Source organism: Triticum dicoccoides, chromosome 3A, assembly GCF_002162155.2.
Source record: "Triticum dicoccoides isolate Atlit2015 ecotype Zavitan chromosome 3A, WEW_v2.0, whole genome shotgun sequence".
In the NCBI taxonomy this organism is placed as follows: domain Eukaryota; kingdom Viridiplantae; phylum Streptophyta; class Magnoliopsida; order Poales; family Poaceae; genus Triticum; species Triticum dicoccoides.
In genome coordinates, this window is record NC_041384.1 from 128097444 (window position 1) to 128121901 (window position 24458).

General features: G+C 46.9%; 3 protein-coding genes across 7 annotated transcripts; all 3 read left to right on the plus strand.

The window, feature by feature from the left end:
- The first annotated feature begins 11418 nt into the window (after positions 1–11418).
- Positions 11419–18431, plus strand: LOC119267549 (transcription factor GTE3, chloroplastic-like). Its single transcript, XM_037548951.1, has 5 exons — positions 11419–12820; positions 12902–12992; positions 13154–13276; positions 13399–13474; positions 17842–18431. Exons 1-4 carry the CDS (start codon positions 11564–11566, stop codon positions 13458–13460), a joined length of 1533 nt encoding a protein of 510 aa, XP_037404848.1. The 5' UTR covers positions 11419–11563; the 3' UTR covers positions 13461–13474; positions 17842–18431.
- A 324-nt stretch (positions 18432–18755) lies between these two features.
- Positions 18756–22037, plus strand: LOC119267550 (uncharacterized protein HI_0077-like). Of its 5 annotated transcripts, none has more exons than XM_037548956.1 (8): positions 18759–19203; positions 19294–19535; positions 19698–19794; positions 19957–20140; positions 20224–20305; positions 20391–20436; positions 20504–20596; positions 21657–21755. In XM_037548956.1, exons 1-7 carry the CDS (start codon positions 18823–18825, stop codon positions 20564–20566), a joined length of 1095 nt encoding a protein of 364 aa, XP_037404853.1. In that variant the 5' UTR covers positions 18759–18822; the 3' UTR covers positions 20567–20596; positions 21657–21755. The 5 variants fall into 5 exon arrangements, with proteins under 5 accessions (XP_037404849.1, XP_037404853.1, XP_037404852.1 ...); XM_037548955.1 differs by having other exon boundaries at positions 18760–19203; positions 21707–21841; XM_037548954.1 differs by lacking the exon at positions 21657–21755 and adding an exon at positions 20836–21518 and having other exon boundaries at positions 18760–19203.
- Positions 22038–22635: 598 nt separating this feature from the next.
- On the plus strand, positions 22636–23473 carry LOC119267551 (signaling peptide TAXIMIN 1-like). Its single transcript, XM_037548957.1, has 2 exons — positions 22636–22946; positions 23034–23473. The coding sequence occupies exons 1-2, from the start codon at positions 22813–22815 to the stop codon at positions 23155–23157; spliced, it is 258 nt and encodes an 85-aa protein (XP_037404854.1). The 5' UTR covers positions 22636–22812; the 3' UTR covers positions 23158–23473.
- The last annotated feature ends 985 nt before the right edge of the window (positions 23474–24458 follow it).

Here is a 24458-nt window from a genome sequence, read left to right on the forward strand (position 1 = left end):
CGGCAGTGCCACAAGTATGTGGGACTATCATTATCAACCTTACATCTTTTGGTACTCACACTATGAATATGTGTAGCATTACGCTCGAGATTCATTAAGAATAAACCATTCACCATAGGAGCATGACCATAAAACATATCTCTCATATAAATGGAACAACCATTATTCTCGGATTTAAATGAGTAGCCATCTCGAATTAAACGAGATCCCGATACAATGTTCATGCTCAAAGCTGGCACTAAATAACAATTATTAAGGTTTAAAACTAATCCCGAAGGTAAATATAGAGGTAGCGTGCCGACGGCGATCACATTGACCTTGGAACCATTCCTGACGCGCATCGTCACCTCGTCCTTTGCCACTCTCCGCTTATTCCGCAGCCCCTGCTTTGAGTTACAAATGTGAGCAACTGCACCGGTATCAAATACCCAGGAGCTACTACGGGTACTAGTAAGGTACACATCAATTACGTGTATATCATATATACCTTTTGTTTTGCCGGCCTTCTTGTCCACTAAGTATTTGGGGCAGTTCCGCTTCCAGTGACCACTTCCCTTGCAATAAAAGCACTCAGTCTCGGGCTTGGGTCCATTCTTTGGCTTCTTCCCAGCAGCTTGCTTGCTGGGCACGGCAACTCCTTTGCCGTCCTTCTTGAAGTTCTTTTTACCCTTGCCCTTTTTGAACTTAGTGGTTTTATTCACCATCAACACTTGATGTTCCTTCTTGACTTCTACCTCTGCTGATTTCAGCATAGCAAATACTTCAGGAATGGTCTTTTCCATCCCCTGCATATTGAAGTTCATCACAAAGCTCTTGTAGCTCGGTGGAAGTGATTGGAGGATTCTGTCAATGACTGCATCATCCGGGAGATTAACTCCCAGCTGAGTCAAGCGGTTATGTAACCCAGACATAGTGAGTATGTGTTCACTGACAGAACTATTTTCCTCCATCTTACAGCTAAAGAATTTGTCGGAGACTTCATATCTCTCGACCCGGGCATGAGCTTAAAAAACCATTTTCAGCTCTTCGAACATCTCATATGCTCCATGTATCTCAAAACGCTTTTGGAGCCCCGGCTCTAAGCTGTAAAGCATGCCGCACTGAACGAGGGAGTAATCATCAGCACGTGTCTGCCAAGCGTTCATAACGTCTTGGTTCTGTGGGACAGGCGGTTCACCTAGCGGTGCTTGTAGGACATAATCTTTCTTGGCAGCTATGAGGATGATCCTCAGGTTCCGGACCCAGTCCGTATAGTTGCTGCCATCGTCTTTCAGCTTGGTTTTCTCTAGGAACGCGTTGAAGTTGAGGACTACGTTGGCCATTTGATCTACAAGACATATTGCAAAGATTTTTAGACTAAGTTCATGATAATAAAGTTCATCTAATCAAATTATTCAATGAACTCCCACTTAGATAGACATCCCTCCTGTCATCTAAGTATAACATGATCCGAGTCAACTAGGCCGTGTCCGATCATCACGTGAGACGGACTAGTCAACGTCGGTGAACATCTTCATGTTGATCGTATCTTCTATACGACTCATGCTCGACCTTTCGGTCTTCTGTGTTCCGAGGCCATGTCTATACACATGCTAGGCTTGTCAAGTCAACCTAAGTGTTTTGCATGTGTAAATCTGTCTTACACCCGTTGTATGTGAACGTAAGAATCAAACACCCGATCATCACGTGGTGCATTGAAACAACGAACTGTCGCAACGGTGCACAGTTAGGGGGAACACTTTCTTGAAATTATTATGAGGGATCATCTTATTTACTACCATCGTTCTAAGCAAACAAGATGCAAAAACATGATAAACATCACATGCAATCAAATAATAATAGCGACATGATATGGCCAATATCACATAACTCCTTTGATCTCCATCTTGGGGCTCCATGATCATCCTGTCACCGGCATGACACCATGATCTCCATCATCGTGTCTCCATGAAGTTGCTCGCCAACTATTACTTCTACTACTATGGCTAACGCGTTTAGCAATAAAGTAAAGTAATTTACATGGCGTTTCTCAATGACACGCAGGTCATACAAAAAATATAGACAACTCCTATGGCTCCTGCCGGTTGTCATACTCATCGACATGCAAGTCGTGATTCCTATTACAATAGCATGAACATCTCATACATTACATATAGATCATTCATCATTCATCACAACTTTGGCCATATCATATCACAAAGCACTTGCTACAAAAACAAGTTAGACGTCCTCTAATTGTTGTTGCAAGTTTTACGTGGCTAAATTAGGGTTCTAGCAAGAACGTTTTCTTACCTACGTGAAAGCCACAACATGATTTGTCAACTTCTATTTACCCTTCATAAGGACCCTTTTCATCGAATCCGCTCCAACTAAAGTGGGAGAGACAGACACCCGCCAGCCACCTTATGCAACTAGTGCATGTTGGTCGGTGGAACCGGTCTCACGTAAGCGTATGTGTAAGGTTGGTCCGGGCCGCTTCATCCCACAATACCGCTGAAGCAAGATAAGACTAGTAGCAGCAAGAAAGTTGACAACATCTACGCCCACAACAAATTGTGTTCTACTCGCGCAAGAAGAACTACGCATAGACCTAGCTCATGATGCCACTGTTGGGGAACGTTGCAGAAAACAAAAATTTTCCTACGGTTTCACCAAGATCCATCTATGAGTTCATCTAGCAACAAGTGATCGGATGCATCTACATACCTTTGTAGATGGAGAGCGGAAGCATTCAAAGAACGGGGATGAGGTAGTCGAACACGACGTGATCCAAATCACCGGAGATCCTAGCACCGAACGGACGGCACCTCCGCGTTCAACACACGTACGGTCAGCGTAACATCTCCTTCTTCTTGATCCAGCAAGAGGGAAGAAGAGGTTGAGGAAGATGGCACCAGCAGCAGCACGACGGCGTGGTGATGGTGGAGCTGCAGTACTCCGTCAGGGCTTCGCCAAGCACTATGGAGGAGGAGGAGGTGTTGGAGAGGGAGAAGGAGGCAACCAAAGGCGTGGATGAAAAGCCCTCCTTCCCCCACTATATATAGGAGGGCCAAAGGGGGGGGGCGCCGGCCCTAGGAGATCCAATCTCCTAGGGGGGTGCGGCCAAGGGGAGGTTTCCCTCCCCCCCCCCCAAGGCACCTAGGAGGTGCCTTCCACTAGTGGGACTCTTCCCCTTTGGAAACCCTAGGCGCATGGGCCTCTTGGGGCTGGTGCCCTTGGCCCATGTAGGCCAAGGCGCACCCCCTATAGCCCATGTGCCCCCCCGGGACAGGTGGCCCCACCCGGTGGGCCCCCGGGACCCTTCCGGTGGTCCCGGTACAATACCGATAACCCCGAAACTTGTCCCGATGGCCAAAATAGGACTTCCCATATATAAATCTTTACCTCCGGACCATTCCGGAACTCCTCGTGACGTCCGGGATCTCATCCGGGACTCCAAACAATATTCGGGTTACTGCATATACATATCCCTACAACCCTAGCGTCACCGAACCTTAAGTGTGTAGACCCTACGGGTTCGGGAGATATGTAGACATGACCGAGACGACTCTCCGGTCAATAACCAACAGCGGGATCTGGATACCCATGTTGGCTCCCACATACTCCACGATGATCTCATCGGATGAACCATGATGTCGAGGATTCAAGCAACCCCGTATACAATTCCCTTTGTCAATCGATATGTTACTTGCCCGAGATTCGATCGTCGGTATCCCAATACCTCGTTCAATCTCGTTACCGGCAAGTCACTTTACTCGTACCGTAGTGCATGATCCCGTGACCAGACACTTGGTCACTTTGAGCTCGTTATGATGATGCATTACCGAGTGGGCCCAGTGATACCTCTCCGTCATACGGAGTGACAAATCCCAGTCTCGATCCGTGTCAACCCAACAGACACTTTCGGAGATACCCGTAGTATACCTTTATAGTCACCCAGTTACGTTGTGACGTTTGGTACACCCAAAGCACTCCTACGGTATCCGGGAGTTACACGATCTCATGGTCTAAGGAAAAGATACTTGACATTGGAAAACTCTAGCAAACGAACTATATGATCTTGTGCTATGTTTAGGATTGGGTCTTGTCCATCATATCATTCTCCTAATGATGTGATCTCGTTATCAATGACATCCAATGTCCATAGTCAGGAAACCATGACTATCTGTTGATCAACGAGCTAGTCAACTAGAGGCTTACTAGGGACATGTTGGTGTCTATTATTCACACATGTATTACGATTTCCGGATAACACAATTATAGCATGAATAAAGACAATTATCATGAACAAGGAAATATAATAATAATGCTTTTATTATTGCCTCTAGGGCATATTTCCAACAGACATATCACGTCACCTCGGCTGGACGGGGGGCTTCGTCAACACTTCATTACCCCATGCTAGGGACTTCGGCATCACTCTGCCGGCCCGCATTGACCGTGCTATGACACCACTTCGGAGTGCCGAGCTCTTTGCTCCGCCACCTTGGGACCGGCTTGGGGGATGGAACCTTGTCCCGCATCAAGTTCGGGCCGCGTCATCAATACCGAACACATTAACCAGCTAAGTTACCTTCATGCTCAAAGTTTTAAATTTTTAACTTGTGTTCGGTTCGACCAAGCATTATACCTTTTTGAAAAAAAGTTGCTTGTAGAGAATCTCCTTGTCAAAACTTTGTTTGTGACACACAAATTCAAATACCCCGTTTACTTGGGGGCTCCCTTGATGGAGCTTTTCCTCTTGCATATGATTATACTACGGCTTCGTTCCTTGTTCGTGTATTACGCCACAATATGCACCATATTGACCTAAGCTATTTGCAAGCTGGGTTGCCTCGCTCCTGTGTTTACCCCTACGTTCCCGATTGTTCGGCTAGGGAGTAAAGGGAGCACCTCTGTGATTGTCACGATCGGGTCACCCGAGCCGGACCTCAGACTGGGTGAAGCCGAAAGCTAGCACTCTTATAGTTTTCAATGATGGTCGGCACACAACGGAACTCATGAGTACAAAAAATATATTGCACAAGTCTCATAATAACAATGAGCACCGAAGAAAGGTATCGGTGGGGGTACTATTTTCTTCGAAGATGCTTCTTACACTTCGCAGTAATATAGCATAAGTTCCCTGAGCGCGCTTTGTCTGTTACAGCCTTATGACCTGATTGCCTGGTAATTGGAAACACCGTCAATATTCTCGACAGATGGAATACATAACACTTTTCGGTCCTTGACCGAAGAGGGAGAAGCCGACGGTCGGTTAAGACGCGTTTAAAGTTCGGTTGAACATAGATATGATATAAGTACTTCGGTACATGCAATCATTCTTTTACCCAAGTCACTTGGGGGGCTCTTAAATATATGTGAGCCATTTTATAATAAGTGTTCTTCTTCTTAGTCGTTGCAAAGTTTTTCTTACTATTATTATTTATCACTCATATTTTCGACACGAGTGTGTGGTCACTAGCCGGGGAGCCTAATTTCTCTCTCAAAGCCGCTAGAGTTTAGTTCGCTAAATTGGCCTAATGAGAAGTACTCCGCCTTCGGGATAGGAGGCTGAAGCTGTAGGATGACCCGCTTGAAGTCTTGAGATAGGATGTGTCACGTTAAAGCATGACAGAAGCACTTTTTCTAAGACCAATTTTCGGATTGGCACCGAACACTTGATCTTGTTCGGACGTCATGTTTTTACTGATGTTTTTTGGTTTTCCAATCTTTTTGGCACTTTTAAACTATTTGTGCTTTTCCAGCATTAGTCTCGCAGTGCAACGCCGGACACCTTTAGGGATTCGGCAAAAACATTCTCGGATATTGCTATATATGCATCGGTTTCGAATTGTGTCTTCGGTCAATAGTTGGGTTGCCCGGCTCCTGTGCTTTCCTCCTACGTTCCGCTTTGTTCGGCTAGGTGTGCAAAGGGAGAACCACTTCGATTGTGCTTCCAGCTCGCATGGTCAAGCACCTCAGGGGAGAAAGCCGAAAACTGACTGTCACAATAAGCGTAAACTGGTCAGCGATCCGATGACTATGTTAAATGATGGGCCGTTCATAACATTGGCCGAAGTGTTTACGGCTTGACCTCGACTGTCGCCGAACACTACCGAGGGCTATTAACTGGCCTCCCAAACTAAATCCTCGATATTTTTCTCTTACATTCGAGCTAAGGTTTCATGGTCATGCTTAGCATGACAACACAAAGAAAGGAACCGATAGCGGGACTATTTTCTTTGGAAGACATTTCTTCTGTCAGTAATATAACATATCTCTCTGCGTACCTTTATTTATAAAACTGTGTGGCCAGATTGCCTTGTTTGTCGTAAATCTTTGCCCTCATAAAGGCTTTATAAAGTAGGACAAACACTCCTCGGCTATTGGCCGAGGAGGTGGAAGCCGATGGTCGGTCAACAAAGTTTGGTACAATGTGGATTCGAGCATTAATGACGTAAAGTACTTGGATACATAGAGTCATTACACATAATTTGCGATTTTACTATGGATATGATGCTTAATTCGGCCACCCGTGCCCGCATTAAGGTTCGAGGGCTACTGGGCTTCGGGCCTATTATTTACAAATATTAAAGGGGCACATCGATCCCCTGATCCGGTGTTGCCACCCGACCAGTGTCTCGGGGGCTACTACATTGCTTGTCCAATGCAGAAATTTTTATGTGCAATATAGTTTCCGAGGAGATTTTGATCCTCAGGTTGGTCGGCCGCACCCAACTCGAGTCTCGAGGACTGAGCACACCGCTTTTAGTGTCCCGAAGTATTCTGCCGAGCTTGGACTTGATCCTCAGGCCGATTTTGTAAATCAACCTGAGTCTCAGCGGCTACTGGGATCAGCGGTCTTACGTCATCCTTTAGGTGCATCTCGGGTTTTAGACCGATACACACCTTGAGGGCTACTGGCTATATATCTCGGCAGAGAATAAATTGCACCAATAAAAAATATTCACAAAAATCGGCCCACATTAGGGGTGGTGCACCACCTCGGAAGCAGTCCGGCATAAAGCTCGGGCGCTAGTGGTTGGCTCCATAGAGGGCATTTCCGGCATTAAGCTCGGCTAAACTCCTTCAAACTTCTTTGAACCAAGGTGATTTACGACACCTCGGATACAGTCCGGTGTTGGAGCTTGGACACAGTCCGACGTTGGAGCTTGGACACAGTCCGGCATTGGAGCTCGGATACATTTCAGCGTTGGAGCTCGAAAGCAGTCTGGCATTGGTGCTCGGCTGCAAAAAATACCTCGAATGCAGTCCGGCGTTAGAACTCGGACGCAAGAGGACACTGCCTCCCGGGAACAACTTCAAACCCGAGGTGTGGCATAAAAATAACAAGGCATTGATAAAGGCCGGAAACTTAAAGGAGCTCCTCGGATACCTGACGTGTAAACTCGTCGAATGCATTTCGGCAATCCTCAAGATCGAAGATGAGAAGATTTGTTGAACCAGTTTTCAAGACCGACAACCGAAGATGAAGAACAGTTCGGAAGAATCGAGGAGCGTCCCTAACTTGAAGACCGGTTCAGGGGGCTACTGACGGTGTCCTGGACTAGGGGGTACTCACCACGTCATCTCCCGATCTGTTAGATTGGGCCGAGGACCCCCATGGCCGTATACTCACGGGCCAGTTCGGGCAGTTGACGTATACATGGAAGATTCCACAAGACTTGGTGATCAAGAGAAGGACTCCTCCTCACCGGCGTATTCGGCTAGGACTCTTGTTATCCTAGGCCTCTGGTACATTATATAAACCGAGGCCAGGCTAGTCGATAAAGAATAGACAATCATACCATAGGCTAGCTTCTAGGGTTTAGCCTCTCTGATCTCATGGTAGATCTACTCTTGTACTACCCATATCATCAATATTAATCAAGCAGGACGTAGGGTTTTACCTCCATCAAGAGGGCCCGAACTTGGGTAAAACATCGTGTCCCTTGTCTCCTGTTACCATCCGGCCTAGACGCATAGTTCGGGACCCCCTACCCGAGATCCGCCGTTTTTGACACCGACACCCAGGAAAAGTGTGTCATATAATCAATTTTCTCAGCTCTTACTCCCCTTTGATGGTTTAATTTAGGAACGGGAATCACCGCCAGACCTCTAAAACCCGTCTCATACATCCGGGCGAGGCCCCCCGGTCATGATTTTTTGACCTAGAGTAGACAGACCCCTCAAACGGCCTAAAACGTCCGGGCTCATCGGCAAACCCCCCATATCCAGCCCAAATATGGGGCAGGTATGGGGGCACGCGGGCACACCCGTCACGTCGGACCCGACAGCCTGACCCCACCTGAAATTGCACCAAATCCACCCCGTAGACCAGCCGGATCCATTTGCTATCTCCTCTCTTCTTTCTCCTCCGTGGCGTCTGTCTCGCGCTCTGTCACCGCACCCGCTCCGCAGTCGTTCCCAGGCTCTCCGCCGCCAGCTCCGGAAAGAGCGCTCCTGCCCTCGCCATGGGGGACGTCGTCGCCGGCCCGGACGCCACCGTGGTACGTTCGGCAACTCCGGCTCTGCCTTGCGCTTGATGTATTCGACACATTGACCGACCAGAATTATTGTGATTTTGTTAGGTAAATGATGGGTTCCAATGCTTCATCAGACGAGGAGTATGAATCGACGGAGCTTGACCAAATGATTCAAGATGAGTTCTTCGATTCGTCGGATTCGGACGAAGAAGTGGACATGATCATGCTCATGAGCATGCAAAGAGTAAATGGACCGGCAAGCGGAGCATATTCTCAATTTCAAGGGCAAAATCAGAGGGAGAAGAGTGATCAATCAGGACAGGGTGTCTGGAGCAAAGCTACTGCACAATGACTACATTGCTCCCACACCTGCTTTCCCGGATGATCCATGGTTTCGTCGTTGTTTTCGCAATGCGAAACCATTGTTTTTGCGCATTGTGGAGGGAGTGGAGGCACACGACAACTACTCCAACCTCATAAGGGATTGCTGCGGCCAACTCTCTTTCTTGGGCAAGCAAAAGTGCACGGATGCTCTGAGGATGCTTGCACTTGGTACTACTACATACGTCGTTGGTGAGATGGTCAGGATGAGAGAGAGCACGTGTCGGAAGACTACTGTCAAATTTGCCCGCGCCGTGGTTGAGGTGTTTGGACCTGAGTATCTCAAAGAACCAGATTCGCGGGACACGGAGAAGTTGTTGGCTATTGGAGAGGCAAGGGGGTTTCCAGGAATGCTCGGATCAATTGACTACATGCATTGGCAATGGAAGAACTGCCCCAAAGGTCTGCGGGGAATGTATCAAGGTCACACCAAAAGAGGTCGACATCATACTAGAAGCAGTGGCATCACATGACTTATGAATTTGGCATGCTTTCTTTGGAATGCCCGGTTCTCACAACGACATCAACGTGCTTCAACGATCTCCAGTGTTCATGAGGCTTTGTAATGGGGAATCACTGTCGTGCAACCACACCATCAACGGTCGGGACTACGACATGGGGTACTATCTTGCCGATGGTATCTATCCTCAGTGCGCGGCGTTTGTGAAGATCATATTCGAGTCGCCTGGCAATAAACAGAGACACTTTGCAACAATGCAGGAAGCGGCTTGGAAGGACGCAGAGAGGGCATTTAGTGTGCTTCAGACTCGTTGGGGAATTGTGTGGAGCGCTGCAATGATGTGGGAATCAGAAACTTAGTAGCAGCTGATGACGTGTTGTGTTATTCTACACAATATGATTGTCTAGGATGAGGGTGATGGTGTAGCCCAAACCCATGATTCTGAAGCACCCGGAGAACAAGTTGAAATCCCAGAAGATCAAGATGCAGCTCAACTTATGAACTTTCTACACATGCATTAGAATCTTCGAGATCAGCAGGTGCACACGCAGCTACTCAATGATCTTGTGGAGCACATGTGGATTCACAATGGCAACCAAGGAGGCAATGCTTGAGTTTGGCACTTCAAATAAATTTTATGTAAACGCTATCTATGCTTGATACCAACAATAGCTATTTACGTATGACATTGTGTTGCATGATCGACACACATGTATTTGCATGGATTTGAGAGTCCGTATTTGAGATGCATGGATGCCCGGAATGAAATATGAGGGCCCATCCGGATGCGCCCGCAGGCGTTTGAGAGGTCGGATTTGCCAAGTTCGGCTGTAGATGCTCTAATAGGCACCGGCGTGCCTGTCGCAGCGTAGGCATTAGATGCATACTACGCGATTGAGCGGTACACGCAGGACCGGCCGAAGCTTCGGCCGGCGCGCCGTTGTCAAACATTTCCTTACTTAAAAACAGAGAATGTGTTTAAAGTTGAAAGGAAGTAAAATAACCCGACTACTTTTTTCTTTTGGGGTGAAACAACTTAACAAGATTGATGTCATTTCATCATGAAATTCTGCACCCAAAATAGTACTTACCAATGTTTGTTAATTTCTTTTAGAAATAACAATATGAGTGATCATTAGGGTTTTCTTTTCCCTCCTTACCCCTTGACCCTTGACGGCTAGGGTAAAATCTTCCTTCTAGGTTTCGTCGACGAGCCTGTGGATTCACCTTCCCTCTTCCTGCTGCTCGGCGGCCGGTGCCGAGGAGGGGCCGGAGCCTTCGTTTCGGTTAGTAGTTTAGGTATGGGTTTTTAGTCCTCATAGGTGTGGCGCTTAGACGAATGACGCCGCTTCTTCTTCGAGTTTGTGTTCCGGGTCCTGATCCTCCTCGAGCTTTTTCTTCTGGATATAGTTGACGAAGCTCCGGCGTAGATTCCCACCATCTCTTTGGGGCGGTGATGTTAGGATTTCTCGTCACGTGACGAGATTTGGTGTCAGACGCTTCAAATCTATTCAAGGGTTCAACAACGACGACTGTGGCTCCAGGGCGCTGGTCCATAGGGACACGTGCATGAAGACTTCACATCTGTCATCGACAGGTCAAGCCGGCTCCCATAGGCGAACGACGATAACAGCTCGTCAGCGGCTTGTTCTAGTGGCGGTAGTGGTTGTTCAGTGGTTTCGGACTTTCGATGTAATTTTTATTATGTTTAAGGTGCTTCGTACTTTTGATGTAATTTTTATTATGTTTAAGGTGCTTCGCACTTTCTGGTGAACTATGATAATTGATCTGGATCATTTTTGAAAGAAATATGAGTGATTATTTTTAATACGATGCATAAATGGTCACATGTTCCTCCTTCTAAAATTCGGGTGGTACACAAAATCCGCACTTCTCTCGTTTCGTCCACTGCCGCACACACCAAAAATGAGGTAAAATAACCGATTTTTTTACCAGCATTCCAGCAATGGAAATGAGACAAGAAAAGAAGCTAGAAAAGGAGTTTCAGAATAGGAAAAGAGAGAGAGAGAGAGAGAGAGAGAGAGAAAGACATTTCGGACTAGGAAAAAAACCCGACCCCTCCGTCGCACAGCAGCAGGAGCTGCCCCCACCACCTGCGCGGCCAACGACACCAAGCCCTCACCGAACCCCTCGGCTTTGTTTCCCATCTCGCCTCGGTCCTCCGCCAAATCCCCAAATCGCAGCCCCCGATCCGCCGCCGTCCCCGATTCGCCGCCGCCGTTGACCCGCGCAAATGACCTCCGGCCCGCCGTCGCCTTCCGGCAAGGCTTACTCCCGCAAATCTCACGGCCCCGGCCCCAAATCCTCCAAGGCCCGCTCCTTCGACGCTCACAATGGCCCGCTGATCCCCACCGTCACCTTCTCGCTCCCCTCGACGCCGGCCACGCGACGAGAGCTGCGGCGCCGCCTCTCCGCGGAGCTCGCACAGGTGCGCGCCGCCTACAAGCGCATAAGCTCCCTCCCCGCTCCCGCCCCCTCCTCCGCGCTCTCCGCCACTGACCCCTCCACCCCGCTCCCGCCGCACCCCTCCGTCTCCAAGCACAAGTCCAAGAAGGGCCCCCCGAACCCGTCCGGCTCGGCGGAGGCGCGGCGCAAGCTCTACGCTCCCGTCTTCAGGAGCTGCGCCGTGGTGCTTGCGCGGCTGATGAAGCACAAGCACGGCTGGGTGTTCAACGTGCCGGTCGACGCCAGCGCGCTTGGCCTGCACGACTACCACACCATCATCACCAAGCCCATGGACCTCGGCACCGTCAAGTCAAGGCTGGCCGCCGGGCACTACAAGTCGCCGCGGGAGTTCGCAACTGAAGTCCGTCTGACTTTTCAGAACGCCATGAGGTACAACCCCAAGGGGCAGGATGTGTATTTCATGGCCGAGCAGCTTCTAAATATGTTCGAGGAGAAGTGGCCAGAGATTGAAGCTGAGATGGCACAGCTGTCACCGCAGCCACCTACACCATCATCTGCCCCGCCCAAGAAGCAGAAGCAGAGGGAGAGGGAGAGAGAGAGGGAGATGGATAGTGCTAGAGTACTAGAGAGGTCTGACTCCACAGCGCATGCTGCAGCATTGGAGGCTCCCCCGAAGCCGCACGCTGGTACCGCCAGACCCCCAGTTTTAAAGAAGCCAAAGGCAAGGGATCCTAATAAGAGGGAGATGACGTTCTGGGAGAAGCAGCGGCTTAGTAACGACCTCCAGGACTTGCCAGCCGAGAAGCTCGATAATGTTGTACAGATCATAAAGAAGAGGAACTCATCACTTAATCAGCATGACGATGAGATTGAGGTTGATATAGATAGCTTTGATGTTGAGACATTATGGGAGCTTGATAGGTTTGTGACAAACTACAAGAAAAGTATAACCAAGAATAAGCGGAAGGCCGAGCTTTCCGTAGCAAGGCAGGATGAGTCCGACCATGAGCCGGATTTGGAGAAGATTGAGCATGCCAGGCATGATGAGGGAGAGCAGGATCAGATGCGCACAGTACATAATACGGTATGCTTTTTATAGATAGTATAATAGGTGTTTGTGAATTGCTAAGCAATATGGGTACTTACTACTGCCCTGCAATTACAGATCCCAGAACCAGAAGCAATTGATGTAGTTGATGTGGTTGATGTTGAACCGCCTATGGTTGAAGCTGAACCACATAAGGAAATTGCAGCAGGCAAGGCTAAACACACACCCTTAGAGCATTTTTGGAACTATTATTGTTGCCTTCCAGATCAGAACAAATGTGTCGGCTATTACTATAAATGTTATGGTTACTTGTTTGTAGCATATTTTTGTGCAGTGTAAGTGTAACACATAAGTTTTCTCACCTATCAGATGACAATGGGAGATATATGGGTTCATCATCACCTGCTCATTTAGAAGATCAGAAAGGAGACAATGTCGGTAGATCAAGTAGTTCTGGAAGCTCTAGCAGCGAATCAGGGTCTTCCTCCAGTGGTAAACACCCTCTCGTTTGACAGAAATTTATAACAAGAATAATACATTGTGCAAGATTCTATACAAGGTATTCTTTAGAAGTATGCAAAACACCTGGTATTTACCTTGAGAAGCATGTGCAGATACGGATTCTGATAGTTCATCAGCAGATGGCTCTGATGCCGCACAGTCACCCAAATCGTAACATCTATAGGCCAGGTATATTTTATATTCCCTCACAATTGTTGTCCAATAATTCAGTTTTTGTATTTTGTCTTTAAATGCATGCAAAACACATTCAAGCCAGAAAGCATTAATAAGCATAATGAGAAAATCCATGTTTTGGCAAGTTGCTTAGCTTTTGAACTTTTAGTTATGTAGGAAACACTGTATTGACTTAGATTTTTTTACCTGCTATGCAGAGGTTGCTAATTTGCTGACAAACAAATAAGCAGCTAACTAGATCAAGCCAGTATAGCTCATTGTGTTGTACTAGGCTTAACTACCAATAATACAATATTCTATGTTTTCTGCTTTATTTGTCCTATTGTTCGGCTATGTGAATCTTTGAAGAAGCAAGAAGAACCAGAATGTGATGGTTTGATGGCTTTAGATAGTTGGATGTACTATTTGAGACCACCTATGCCACAAACAGCAGGCATCATGCATACCAGATTACCAGTCTTGCTTTATTGTTGTTAGCTTGTAGGTTAGAAATAAAATGGATATGCTAGAGCCTAGAGGATGACCTTGCTCTTGGTCATAGGTAAGACATGATGCAGTAACTTACCTTACATGCTCATGGAGTAGGTAGGAATAGGATCACAAGTATATTATTGGATTACCATGCAATGATGCAGATTATTTAGCTGGGAAAGTTCATATATCTCAAAATTATCTGTGATACATAATAATTCACGGTATAGTAGTGAAAGAAATAACCATTCCTTTTTTAATAAAATAGGCATCTTGATAATTTTTTTAAAGTCGAAGAAGTCTGCATATGGTCTCATGGCTTGTTTGGTTCGTGGGCTGGACTCCATGCAACTCCATGGGTGGTAAAAATAGGTGCCTAAAGGTAGCTTCTAAATCAAATGATTTTTGCCTAGTCAGGAGCTGATGAAGACGCGGTGTTCGATTTGAGTTCTGGCCTGAGAAAAACACGTAAAGAACAACACTATGTGTTGTTGGTGAGGAAGTGTAACTATGCGAAGTGCACGCACACTAGATAGCGAAACCACATGACATGCTCTTTGAAGAAAAAAGAAAAGCTCTAGTTTAAATTGATATGTCCCGTGGACGCGCTCCTCATTAGGTAGCTTCTCGACGCAGCGTTGGAGCACAGATCCCTCTCCCTGCCCGCCTCTGGACAAAGCCTGCACGAGTGGCCGAGTACATCAAGACCGGCCACTGATATCTGCTTCACCAAGGATCACAGTAGTTTTCTTGCAGAGTTGCGACTCATGGCTCCTCAGTCGCAAACACAGATGCCTGATTTCGACCTGCGGTGGCTCCATTGCATTTGCACCGGCGGTGGCCAGTGAGTCTGACGGGGACTTCTTAACTCCGACGCCCCCTCAATTGTGTTTGCGACGACGCATTTTAGTGCGACCTTGGTGTTGGCGTCTGCGACTAGTTCCGGAGGAGGAGAAATGATCACCCGTGTGGTTAGCAGGAGGAAATGCCGCCTGAAAAGAGGAAGAATGGTACATGCCCCCAGTCGTCCGTTTTTGGTGGCCTGCGCCTGGCGGGGAGCAAACTGGGGTGGTAACCAAACGTGCTCCATGCTCCCTCCTGGCAACGTTTCGGCAAGGCTAGTGTGGCCTAGGACACAATCCAAACACCCATTCAAAAGGTGGATATTTGGTGTGAATCACTTGCCCTGAATAGTGGTGTCATGTGTCTAGTCCATCACTTGACTTTAAGTATAAATTGTATTTAGAGTTATAATTCATTTCCCATGCGTTTTTGCTGTAATCTACTGTATGGACTCTTTGCTTTTCCAACTAGAAATGTCTGAAAATGATTTAATTTTTACAACAAAAAATATGGCACTCTTTTTTCTACAAGTTGGATTTTAGTAACTTCTATAGTGCTCATTTGGGCTGCGTTTGTCCAAGTTATACATTACAGTAGTCACATACTATTACAATGCTTACACTCGAACATGTATCAGTCTTTAACTTTTCTGTTAAACTTAGTTGGCAGTTATCTTCTGGGGCCCCAGTTCATTTGTTTGTTAAACTCCACTCTAAACTACTATAAATGTCCTCATTGAAAATTGCAGGATACAGTTTAAATACTTGAAGGGATTAATATTGAGCTCATTTAACATTACCAGCTTTGCTAATTAATAATTATGGATAATGACTTTCCAAATACCATAGAAATAGCTACATTTTTTTTCCTATTCTCATGAGCTTTCTAGAAATGGCCATGTCGGTCCAGCCTATTGTTACTAGTATCATTGTAGTGGCTGTTACTAGTATCGTCCAAGTGGCAGTTAGTGTTGCGGCTTAGGTGGGTTTGTTCTGTAGTTCTGCTGTGGGCCATTCAAGAATATAAATTTACTTGTAAACTTTGACTAAACTATTAATGAATCCAGCTATAGTATTTGTGGTGATGTTTATCTCAAGTACCAACTGGAAGGAAACATGCTGTGATATCCACACTGCAGATTCACGAATTACTGTCACAAGCGCATCAGTGCAACGTAAATTTAATCATTGAATACTGGTATCTACTATATCTAAATAGCTAGCCCCCACGACTAGGAATTCCCTCGCTTCTCCTTAAGCCACGTCACCCAAATTAATTTAGCCCTTGGATATACTAGATCAATCAATAATATCCATCTGATCTACACACTGAGAGCTGCTGCACCCACCATATGTGGTAACTGATGCATGCAGGCAAATGCACGCAGTAAGTACCTCCTACGAGTGTTTTAATCAAGAAAATAAATTGACGCATGCATGCAGGTTTTAGCCTCATATGTGAGTGCTCTATATGGAAGAAAAGTGAGTAGTGCATGCATATTTTATGTTGTTTTTGTCTAACTTTGAACATATATATAGATTGAGATATGTCTTCATTTATTTATTTATCTGTAAAATACTGATAAACAAATTATCTTACTATATTACTATAGGAGAAATTGTAAAGACATGATTAGTTTCGCATAATTTTTATTGCATGTAAAATTCCGCCGCAACGCGCGGGGCATCGTCTAGTTTAACTAAAAGCTATGTTTTTAAAGCGTCCCTAAGGCGACGCCTAGGCGTCGAAGCGCTCCCCCTCCGCTTTGGAAAATCGACCGCTTTGGGCGTCTAGGCGTCCAAAGCGCCCGCCTAGGCGCCAAAGCGCCCCCCCTCCCTAAGGCGGTAAGGCGTCGCCTTAAAAACATAGACTAAAAGGGCAGCCCGGTGCATGTAGCTCCCGCTTGCGCAGGGTCCGTGGAAGGGTCCGACTATAGTACGCAGCCTTTCCCTACATTTATGTAAGAGGCTGTTTCCAGGACTTGAACCAGTGACCTCATGGTCACAAGGCAGCAGCTTTACCATTGTGCTAAGGCTCCCCTTCTGAATACTGGTATTTAACTACTGCAATAAAAACATTCCTAATTTGTGGGTGAACTTTTGAGAAGTTGCTCAAATTATTGAAAGTAGACAGGGATAATTTTCGTACTATCTGAATCTTCTTGAGTAGGGATGCTACATTTTGTTTCGTTTGGCTTGTTTCTATATTAGACTAGCTCGAGAGCCTAGATGCATTAGAATACCTAATGTACCAAAATTTTCCTGCATATGATTTGTTGAAATCATTAAACCTGTCATCGACACTAAGTACAACAATTTTGGTGTCTGCGTACTTCATTTGATAAAAAGCATGTGCATGAACGCTATTTTCAAGCCATATGTAAATATATAATATATATGATTTGCATAGTTAGACTTCTGCACATTGTGATAAATTTTAATGTAATGGTTGGTAATTATTGCATTATTATTTACTAATGAAGGGCTTGATCTAATACATTAAACTCTTGATTATGCCTTTTCTCATTTGTACTGTCTGTTTGAGGTAACTAGCTTTTTATTATCCTATATAAAATATTACAGTAGTGCTCCAATGTCCAAACAGTCTGGTTGCGAAAGGGCAAACATACTGCATTACTGAAAATTTAAATTTTCACGAGACACTATCTAAAAGTCAAAATTTGGAACTGTGGCATTGACCTACTTGTGCTGTCCAAAACGACACCATAAACTCTGCCTAATGAGAAATTCTGTGAAAATAACGACATGGTAGTCATAGATTCATCTCACAACAAATATTATTGGCAATTGGTGTTACTTCTTCATCTCTATTTCATATTTCAACCCTCTTGTCGAGATTAGTGTCCAAAAATATGTCTGAGCAGAGCATTTAATTTTTTTGAATATATGTTGTGACGCAAGCACAACAAAGTGCACCCCGTATTGTTATCTAAAATGTATCTAGCCCTAACTGCAGTCTATAGAATGATATAATTCTTATGGTCTAAAATGATGAACCTAACATCTCCAGTTTCCTTGTGTTTGCAGATCTTAACGTCAGACAGAAGATGATAACCTGTAAGTTCACCAAAGATTCTGGCATGATATTGCCGACACGATTCAATGTTGCCGTCTGTAAATTTTGGTCATGTAGGGAAGCCTAACAACCACTGCTGCTGCCCGTGTTGCTGTTAGGTCTTTTTAGCCTCATAGTGGATGCCGGAGATCACGCATGCATTTCATGCGTCTGTACCATTATTTGCAGTTATGTACCTATTGTAGAGTGCTGCGTTTACTTAGTCATTCGCTGGAAGTTATCTGACAATTGGATAGAAGACACCTGCAAATTGGGCAAGTAAAGACAGCCGGTGAAGACCAGGAACCTGGAGACCTCGCCCTGTTGTAAGATTGTAAAATTGTTATAGTTGGTTAATTTCTTTTGTTTTATTTTGGAACTAGCTAGTCTGTAATTTATGTTGGGTCGGAATAGGGCGGATAATTCATCTTTCCCATTGCTCTGATTGTTCTAAAGATCTCTACACGCTCGTTTGAGCTGTAACATTAAACATTTTTTACCTCAATAATGGAGGCAATCTGGAGGTTCACTTGGCAGTAAAAAAGTACTCGTAATTAGTACAGTCGTTTCACTTCTCAGTTCTCTAAACTTCACTGATGCTAGTGGTCAAGTGATCTAGTAAATGGTTCTTACTTTTCTTGCTGGTGGTTCTTTGCATCTCTATCTCTCAACATTACCCGTTCAGGACCTGATCTCATGGTTCTCATTTGGTGATTGTGCCCACACCGTAAAACATTCCAATTGTTTTTACTTTTATTTTTGAGGGGCTTCCATTTTTTTTCTACTTTGTGTGGTGAATAAGCTGTGCTATGCAAACCAATTTTTAGTTTTTCTCCCTGCAAAAAATGGTCCTAGCCTTTGACCTGGCCTTTGTCGTTCATCCGTCTCATTATCCTAGCCGTGAACCTCCCACCCCACACCTCTCCAAAGCTCAAAACTGCTCCGCCGGCCAAATGGTCCCGCTTCGGCGCCTTCCGGCGCTGCCGCTAACGCGTGGCTCCACGCGCCGCCGCCTCCTCGCCACCGGGGCCTCACCGCTCCCATGGCCGGGCCTTCACACCTGGCGCCGGGCCCCTCCCAGCGACCTCCGCTCGTGGGGCCCCAGCGGCCCCTGCGCCCCGAACACGGACGAGGCGGGCGCGCCAGAAGCCGGCGCCGGAGCCGGCCACGGCTCGTCGCTGGCCGAGATGGGCGCCCTCGTGCTGTCCACCGCCGCCCCCCTCGGCAAGGCGCACCTCACCCACGCCGCCTTCTCCCGGTGGGCGGCAGGCGGGCTCCCCGTGGGCCTTGCGCGGGCCCCCGACCACCCCGCCAGGCCGGAAAAGCCCCTCGCGGTAAATGCTCATCCACCATCCTCCTGTTGCTCTCTTCGTCGAGGCATTTGATCGAGCAGGTTTGGCTGTGTGGTGCTCTTGCTGCTGCAGGTGACTCAGAAGGAGGTCCCCACGCACAAGGCGATGGGGGTGCCGCTAAACGCGTACATGCTCCACAACCTGGCGCACGTGGAGCTCAATGCCATCGACCTTGCCTGGGATACTGTGGTGCGGTTCTCGCCGCTCCGGGACACCCTGGGAGATGGCTTCTTTGCCGATTTTGCGCGTGTGGCCGACGACGAGAGCCGGCATTTTCGGTGGTATTCACAGCGGCTTGCCGAGCTTGGGTTCAGGTGAGTGGCACAAAGAATGCGGCAGTGTGGATGTTGAATCGATGCGAAATCTCTGTCCACTGGTTGTTCTGCCTGTTGTCAACTTGTCATACATTGGCGGTGATAGTTTCCTTTATGACCTATGTCAGATTGTTGTAAGTTTGTAACAGTTTCTGTGGACAGATATGGCGATATGCCTGTCCACAATCTTCTGTGGAGGGAGTGTGCAAAATCCTCAAGTGATGTTTCTGCACGGATGGCTGTTATACCTCTAGTACAGGTGCCAGATCATCTTCTTCTCTGCGATACTGTAAAAAATACATTGTTTATGACCTGCTCGGTTTGAACCATGAGTTTCCAAATCTTTTTAGATGACAGTAGTTGGTGAATAATTTTGATTTACTAGACTTGACCGATATGTTGATGATTAGAACCTTAATAGGAAGCTAGAGGCCTTGATGCTGGACCAAGACTAGTCCAGAAGTTAATTGGCTTTGCGGATCATAGATCTGCCGACATTGTGGCAAAAGTAGCAGAGGAAGAGCTTGCACATGTTTCTGTAGGTTTATATTGGTTCCTGAAAGTATGCGAAATGATGGGCCGTGTCCCTGGTGCTGCTTTTAGAGGTTAGGCTGGTTCTTTATGATCCACTAAATACAATTTCATGAAATTATGTTGATTAATGGATTGTTTCTCTGTAACATTCCAGACTTGATAAAGGAGCATGATGTTGTAATGAGGGGTCCATTTAATTACCAATCTCGTGATGAAGCTGGTATACCTCGAGAATGGTAAGCTTTGACTATACTGTGACTATGAATCTAGAAGTATTGCATGTATATATGAATAGGTTATATTGTTGATGCTGTTATTCAGGTACGATGAGACGCTTAAACCTGAAGTTGCAAGCAACCTTTCAGAGGTGAGGGACTATCTATTGTTTATCCAGTGTGTTTTGATGTATCTAACTTGTGGCGTGTACCTCACAGGTGCATGATAGGCTAGCATGTGTTGTTGAGATGGAGAGAGAGAATGCTAGTTTGAATGGCTAAGTCTCACATGACGAATACATGAGAGACTTGGTACGTACGACGCAGATATTCTAGCACACTGATACTTTTTTCTTGGTTTATTTTGATGCCAACCACCACCAAACTGCTTTCATCCCTTGTCTATATTCTACTTATTGGACCTTTCCAGTTTGACATACATGATCACATCTATTATGTCGTATTATCATTATGGAAAAGATAAGATTTTTTTTTGTTATGCTAGTATGCATCAGCTGATTCAGCTATATGTGCACTTCGAATGATTGTAGGAAAGAAAAACACCGAGTGTTCAAGTTGTTGACAGTGGGGTCCTGCCTGCCAGTCGGCTTCACAAGCCAAGGATTAGGGACGCACAAAGTTTCCTTAGCCTCAAAGTTTTTGATGGGCAAGCACCCATAATTAGGAATGCAAGTTGGGCAGGGGTACCCCCTAAGCCATCCTAGTTATTTTGCTTCACAACTAACACGAGGATTATGGACAGCAATTAGCAGGAAATGAACCACCAATTGAATGAAATGGATGGATGTATTGATTGACCCACCTGCATCACTTTGCCAGAATAGCCATCCTGATAAATTTACAGTCTAGTATATACCTGCTCAAATGTCATGAACAAAAAGGACCTGAACATTCTTTTTTCTGCATGTGTATAAGTGTATTCCACAACACGCAAGGCCTCATGTAGTTGGCTTCATTCTCAAATGGGACGCGCTTCTGGTGCCCTTTGATCAGTTAACTAAAGTAAGAAAGCATTTGCAGTAGGTAGCCCTCTATTTTTTTCGGGGTAAAAATAGAAAGCATCGGCTCAATATCATTGCAGTGGTGTAAATTGGTGAATACCATCCAATGTAAGGATGGCATGTGGGGCCTGAGGCCACATGTTAGTGTCAATCCTGGACGCTATTCTCTTGCGTGATCGAGCAATATTGCCCTTTAAAGTAAGCTTCTGGTACCAGGATGAACACAAATCCGGTTTGTTGTTTCCTTGTCACGTACACTTCTGTTTCTCCATCCAATGGGTTGATGGCACGGCACAGAGTTTAACAAATTACGTAGATTTCTGCTGCTAAACACCAATTTTCTTCTCCAGCTCAAACATGGTGATTCAGTTGCGTATTTACTACTTTCATGAATGCTTAGGCTAGCTGTAGTGGCGTTTGCCAAGTTGCTGCCCCAAGGCAAAGCGGATGCAGAAACGCCTCAGTTTTGCACAGTCCGCGCCCTGTACAGAAGTCATCAAGTCAAGTCTCTTACCGGCTGGGGGCATAATTTGCTGCTGGGAGCGAGGTGCTGTTGGCCTGAGCTGCAAGAGCTGGAGAACGATGGACAACATATGGTAACCAGTTCATGTCAGTCACAGTTCAGGGGAAAGCCAAACGTTTCACGTTATGTGATGTATCGGCGGACGTGTGTCACAGTTGACCACGATGCTATTTTTAAATCAATGAATATAAAATGTGTTGATCCGATCGGCCGATCGCTTGTCATCCTGAAAGTTGAAGCTTCACAGTTCTGAAATTCTGTCTCACTGAGCTTTCCTCTGCCATTTTGTAGTGTTCCGATGTTGTCAGCGAGCATTTTGAGTTTGTTGAGTTTCTTTCTGGAAAGGAGGTGGAATTATCGGGTTGGAATGATCTGGCCAGCGGTGTGTACCGGCTGCCGGCTGTAGGCTCCCAACGGGCACGTGGGAGCCGGTGGCGCGGCCGCCACAGGCTATCGTTCGCCGCCCACTTCCAACTCCGCCTACCGTGTCCAATGTCCCCAGACTAAACCGACCCGGTGTCGCGCCGGCACGCGTCCCCGGTCGCCGGCGGCGTCACGCATCCCCAAAAACAGAACCGCCGCACCGGTCAAACACTGACGTCGCACCAACACATCTCGTCCGGGCCGGTGCAGCTGCCCACGGGTCCTTCCGGGCAGCTTCCCGCGTCATCTCGGCCGTTCGTTTGCGTACCGACGGCCCGGGATCGCCCTTGCCGGATTTCCTCGCTGCCGCCTGCCCACCGCAGCGCATTATTGCCAGCCTTGCCGCACGCGGATAAATCAAACTCGCCGCGCCGGAAAGCGACCGCAGAGCCGGCCCGTCTCCTCTCCTCCTCGATATATGACCACCAGCACTGTGTTTCCCACGCCTAACCACTCCGACGCGTGACAGCCGCCGGCGCCGATCTGACCAGCCTCCCTCCGCCTGCCTCGCACGCGCGCCGGGGAAAGGGAAAGGGAAAGGGAGAGAGGATCAGAGGAAGATGTGCTGCTGTTGCGGCGGCGGCGACCGCGACCACGACCACGGCTGCCGGCCGCTCGGGTTCCTGCTCGGCCTGCCCTTCGCGCTCCTCGCCGTCCTCGTCTCCATCGTCGGCGCCATCATCTGGATCATCGGGTACGTTTCCTCCTCCTCCTCCTCGTTCTGCGAATTTGCCACCACCAACCTGGCTGTTGGTCTGACGTGATCCGCTGGTGCGAGCAGGCTGCCCATCTCGTGCATCTGCCCGTGCTGCCTGTGCGTGACGCTGCTGCTGGAGGCGGCGGTGGAGCTCGTCAAGGCGCCGCTGCACGTCATGACGTGGTTCACCTCCAAGATACCCTGCTGATTCCGCGGTGACCAGGGGCCGCTCGCTCGCCCCCTCGCTCATGGCTTAGTCGTCGCTGCACATGCCCGCAGATTCTTGTTGTTTTTTCCCACCTGGAAACATATATGTTCGCGGATTGATTGGTGTATATTCGTACCGTGGCTGATGATTCCTGCTCGTTTCCCCCTCTGGTTCGATCGTTTCTGTGATCCCTTCCGGATGTTTGGTGATTGTGACTTTACTTTTCGCGACTGTTAGCGACTGCATGTAGTTCTGTTTCCGTCAGTTTCTTCGGCTGTTGGTTATTCACTTATTTGTCAGCGATTGCTATGGACGATGTCTACCGTGTGCTCTTGTTGATTAGGCTTGTATACAATGCAAGTCTGTTAGGGAAGATGCTTAGAAAAATAAATCAGTATTTCTTTAAGCACGGGTGCTTATTGTAGACGCTTAATCAAGCGTCTCTCCTATGAAAATAGACCATGGTGTTTCAGAAAAATTCAGTTTATTTTTCTAAACACCTTCTTAAACACTTAGCATTGTACAAGATCTTAGGGCAACTCCACCGCCGACCTGCAAATCTCCTCAATCCGTGGATACGGATTGGGAGGCGGCCATCCAACGTTGTCTGCATGCATTTAAAGCCGGGTTTCAATTTAGCGGGTGAAATTCATGCAAACCAGCTAATATTCATCAATGTTGAGAAAGAAAATAGCACTATCATCCATACATAGCATGCAAATAAGTTTGACGTTCAACAAGTTCTTCGGCAGATCTTGTTGTCCCATACATACTGTCCCTTTAGCTTCATCCAATTTTTCGGCGGATCTTGTTGTCCCACACATACTGTCCCTTTAACTTCATCCAACGGTATGTGCACATAAATGGACGTTCCTCTGTCATGTGGTACATCATGGCAGCACGTACGGACGGGCTACACAATGTGTAGAGCAACATTGAGTGAATGAATGATTCAATCAATCAACAAGTTGAGGAAGAAGAAGCAAAACTTATGATCTGCTCCTCTGCCGCGTGCAATGGCCACCTTGCCTCTACCAGTGGCGGAGCCAGGACAGAGGCACGCCCCAGGCCACCTTCGGAGCTACAATATCTACAGTGATCAATAGTAGTAGGTATTTTATGAACAGTCAACTAAGGAATTGGCAGCTACACCCCAGGCCAAGGCCCCTGTTGCCTGTTGCTGGCTCCACCACTGCCTCTAGCTGAACAACTACGTGACAAAACTTGGTAACGATGTTGGTGCTGGAGCAGAGGGTGGACAGAGTTCTCGTAAAAGGCAAGCGGGCGCGTCGGTGCTGGTT

Excerpts from the sequence above, each read along its gene's own strand:
- LOC119267549 (XM_037548951.1), top strand. The coding sequence starts at position 11,564 with ATGACCTCCGGCCCGCCGTCGCCTTCCGGCAAGGCTTACTCCCGCAAA. Across the intron at positions 12,821-12,901 it reads TGCGCACAGTACATAATACG|ATCCCAGAACCAGAAGCAAT; the intron begins GTATGCTTTTTA and ends CTGCAATTACAG. Across the intron at positions 13,277-13,398 it reads ATCAGGGTCTTCCTCCAGTG|ATACGGATTCTGATAGTTCA; the intron begins GTAAACACCCTC and ends AAGCATGTGCAG.
- LOC119267551 (XM_037548957.1), top strand. The coding sequence starts at position 22,813 with ATGTGCTGCTGTTGCGGCGGCGGCGACCGCGACCACGACCACGGCTGC. Across the intron at positions 22,947-23,033 it reads GCCATCATCTGGATCATCGG|GCTGCCCATCTCGTGCATCT; the intron begins GTACGTTTCCTC and ends TGGTGCGAGCAG.
- LOC119267550 (XM_037548952.1), top strand. The coding sequence starts at position 18,823 with ATGGTCCCGCTTCGGCGCCTTCCGGCGCTGCCGCTAACGCGTGGCTCC. Across the intron at positions 19,204-19,293 it reads GGCCGGAAAAGCCCCTCGCG|GTGACTCAGAAGGAGGTCCC; the intron begins GTAAATGCTCAT and ends TTGCTGCTGCAG. Across the intron at positions 20,437-21,706 it reads TTGCAAGCAACCTTTCAGAG|GCTAGCTGTAGTGGCGTTTG; the intron begins GTGAGGGACTAT and ends ATGAATGCTTAG.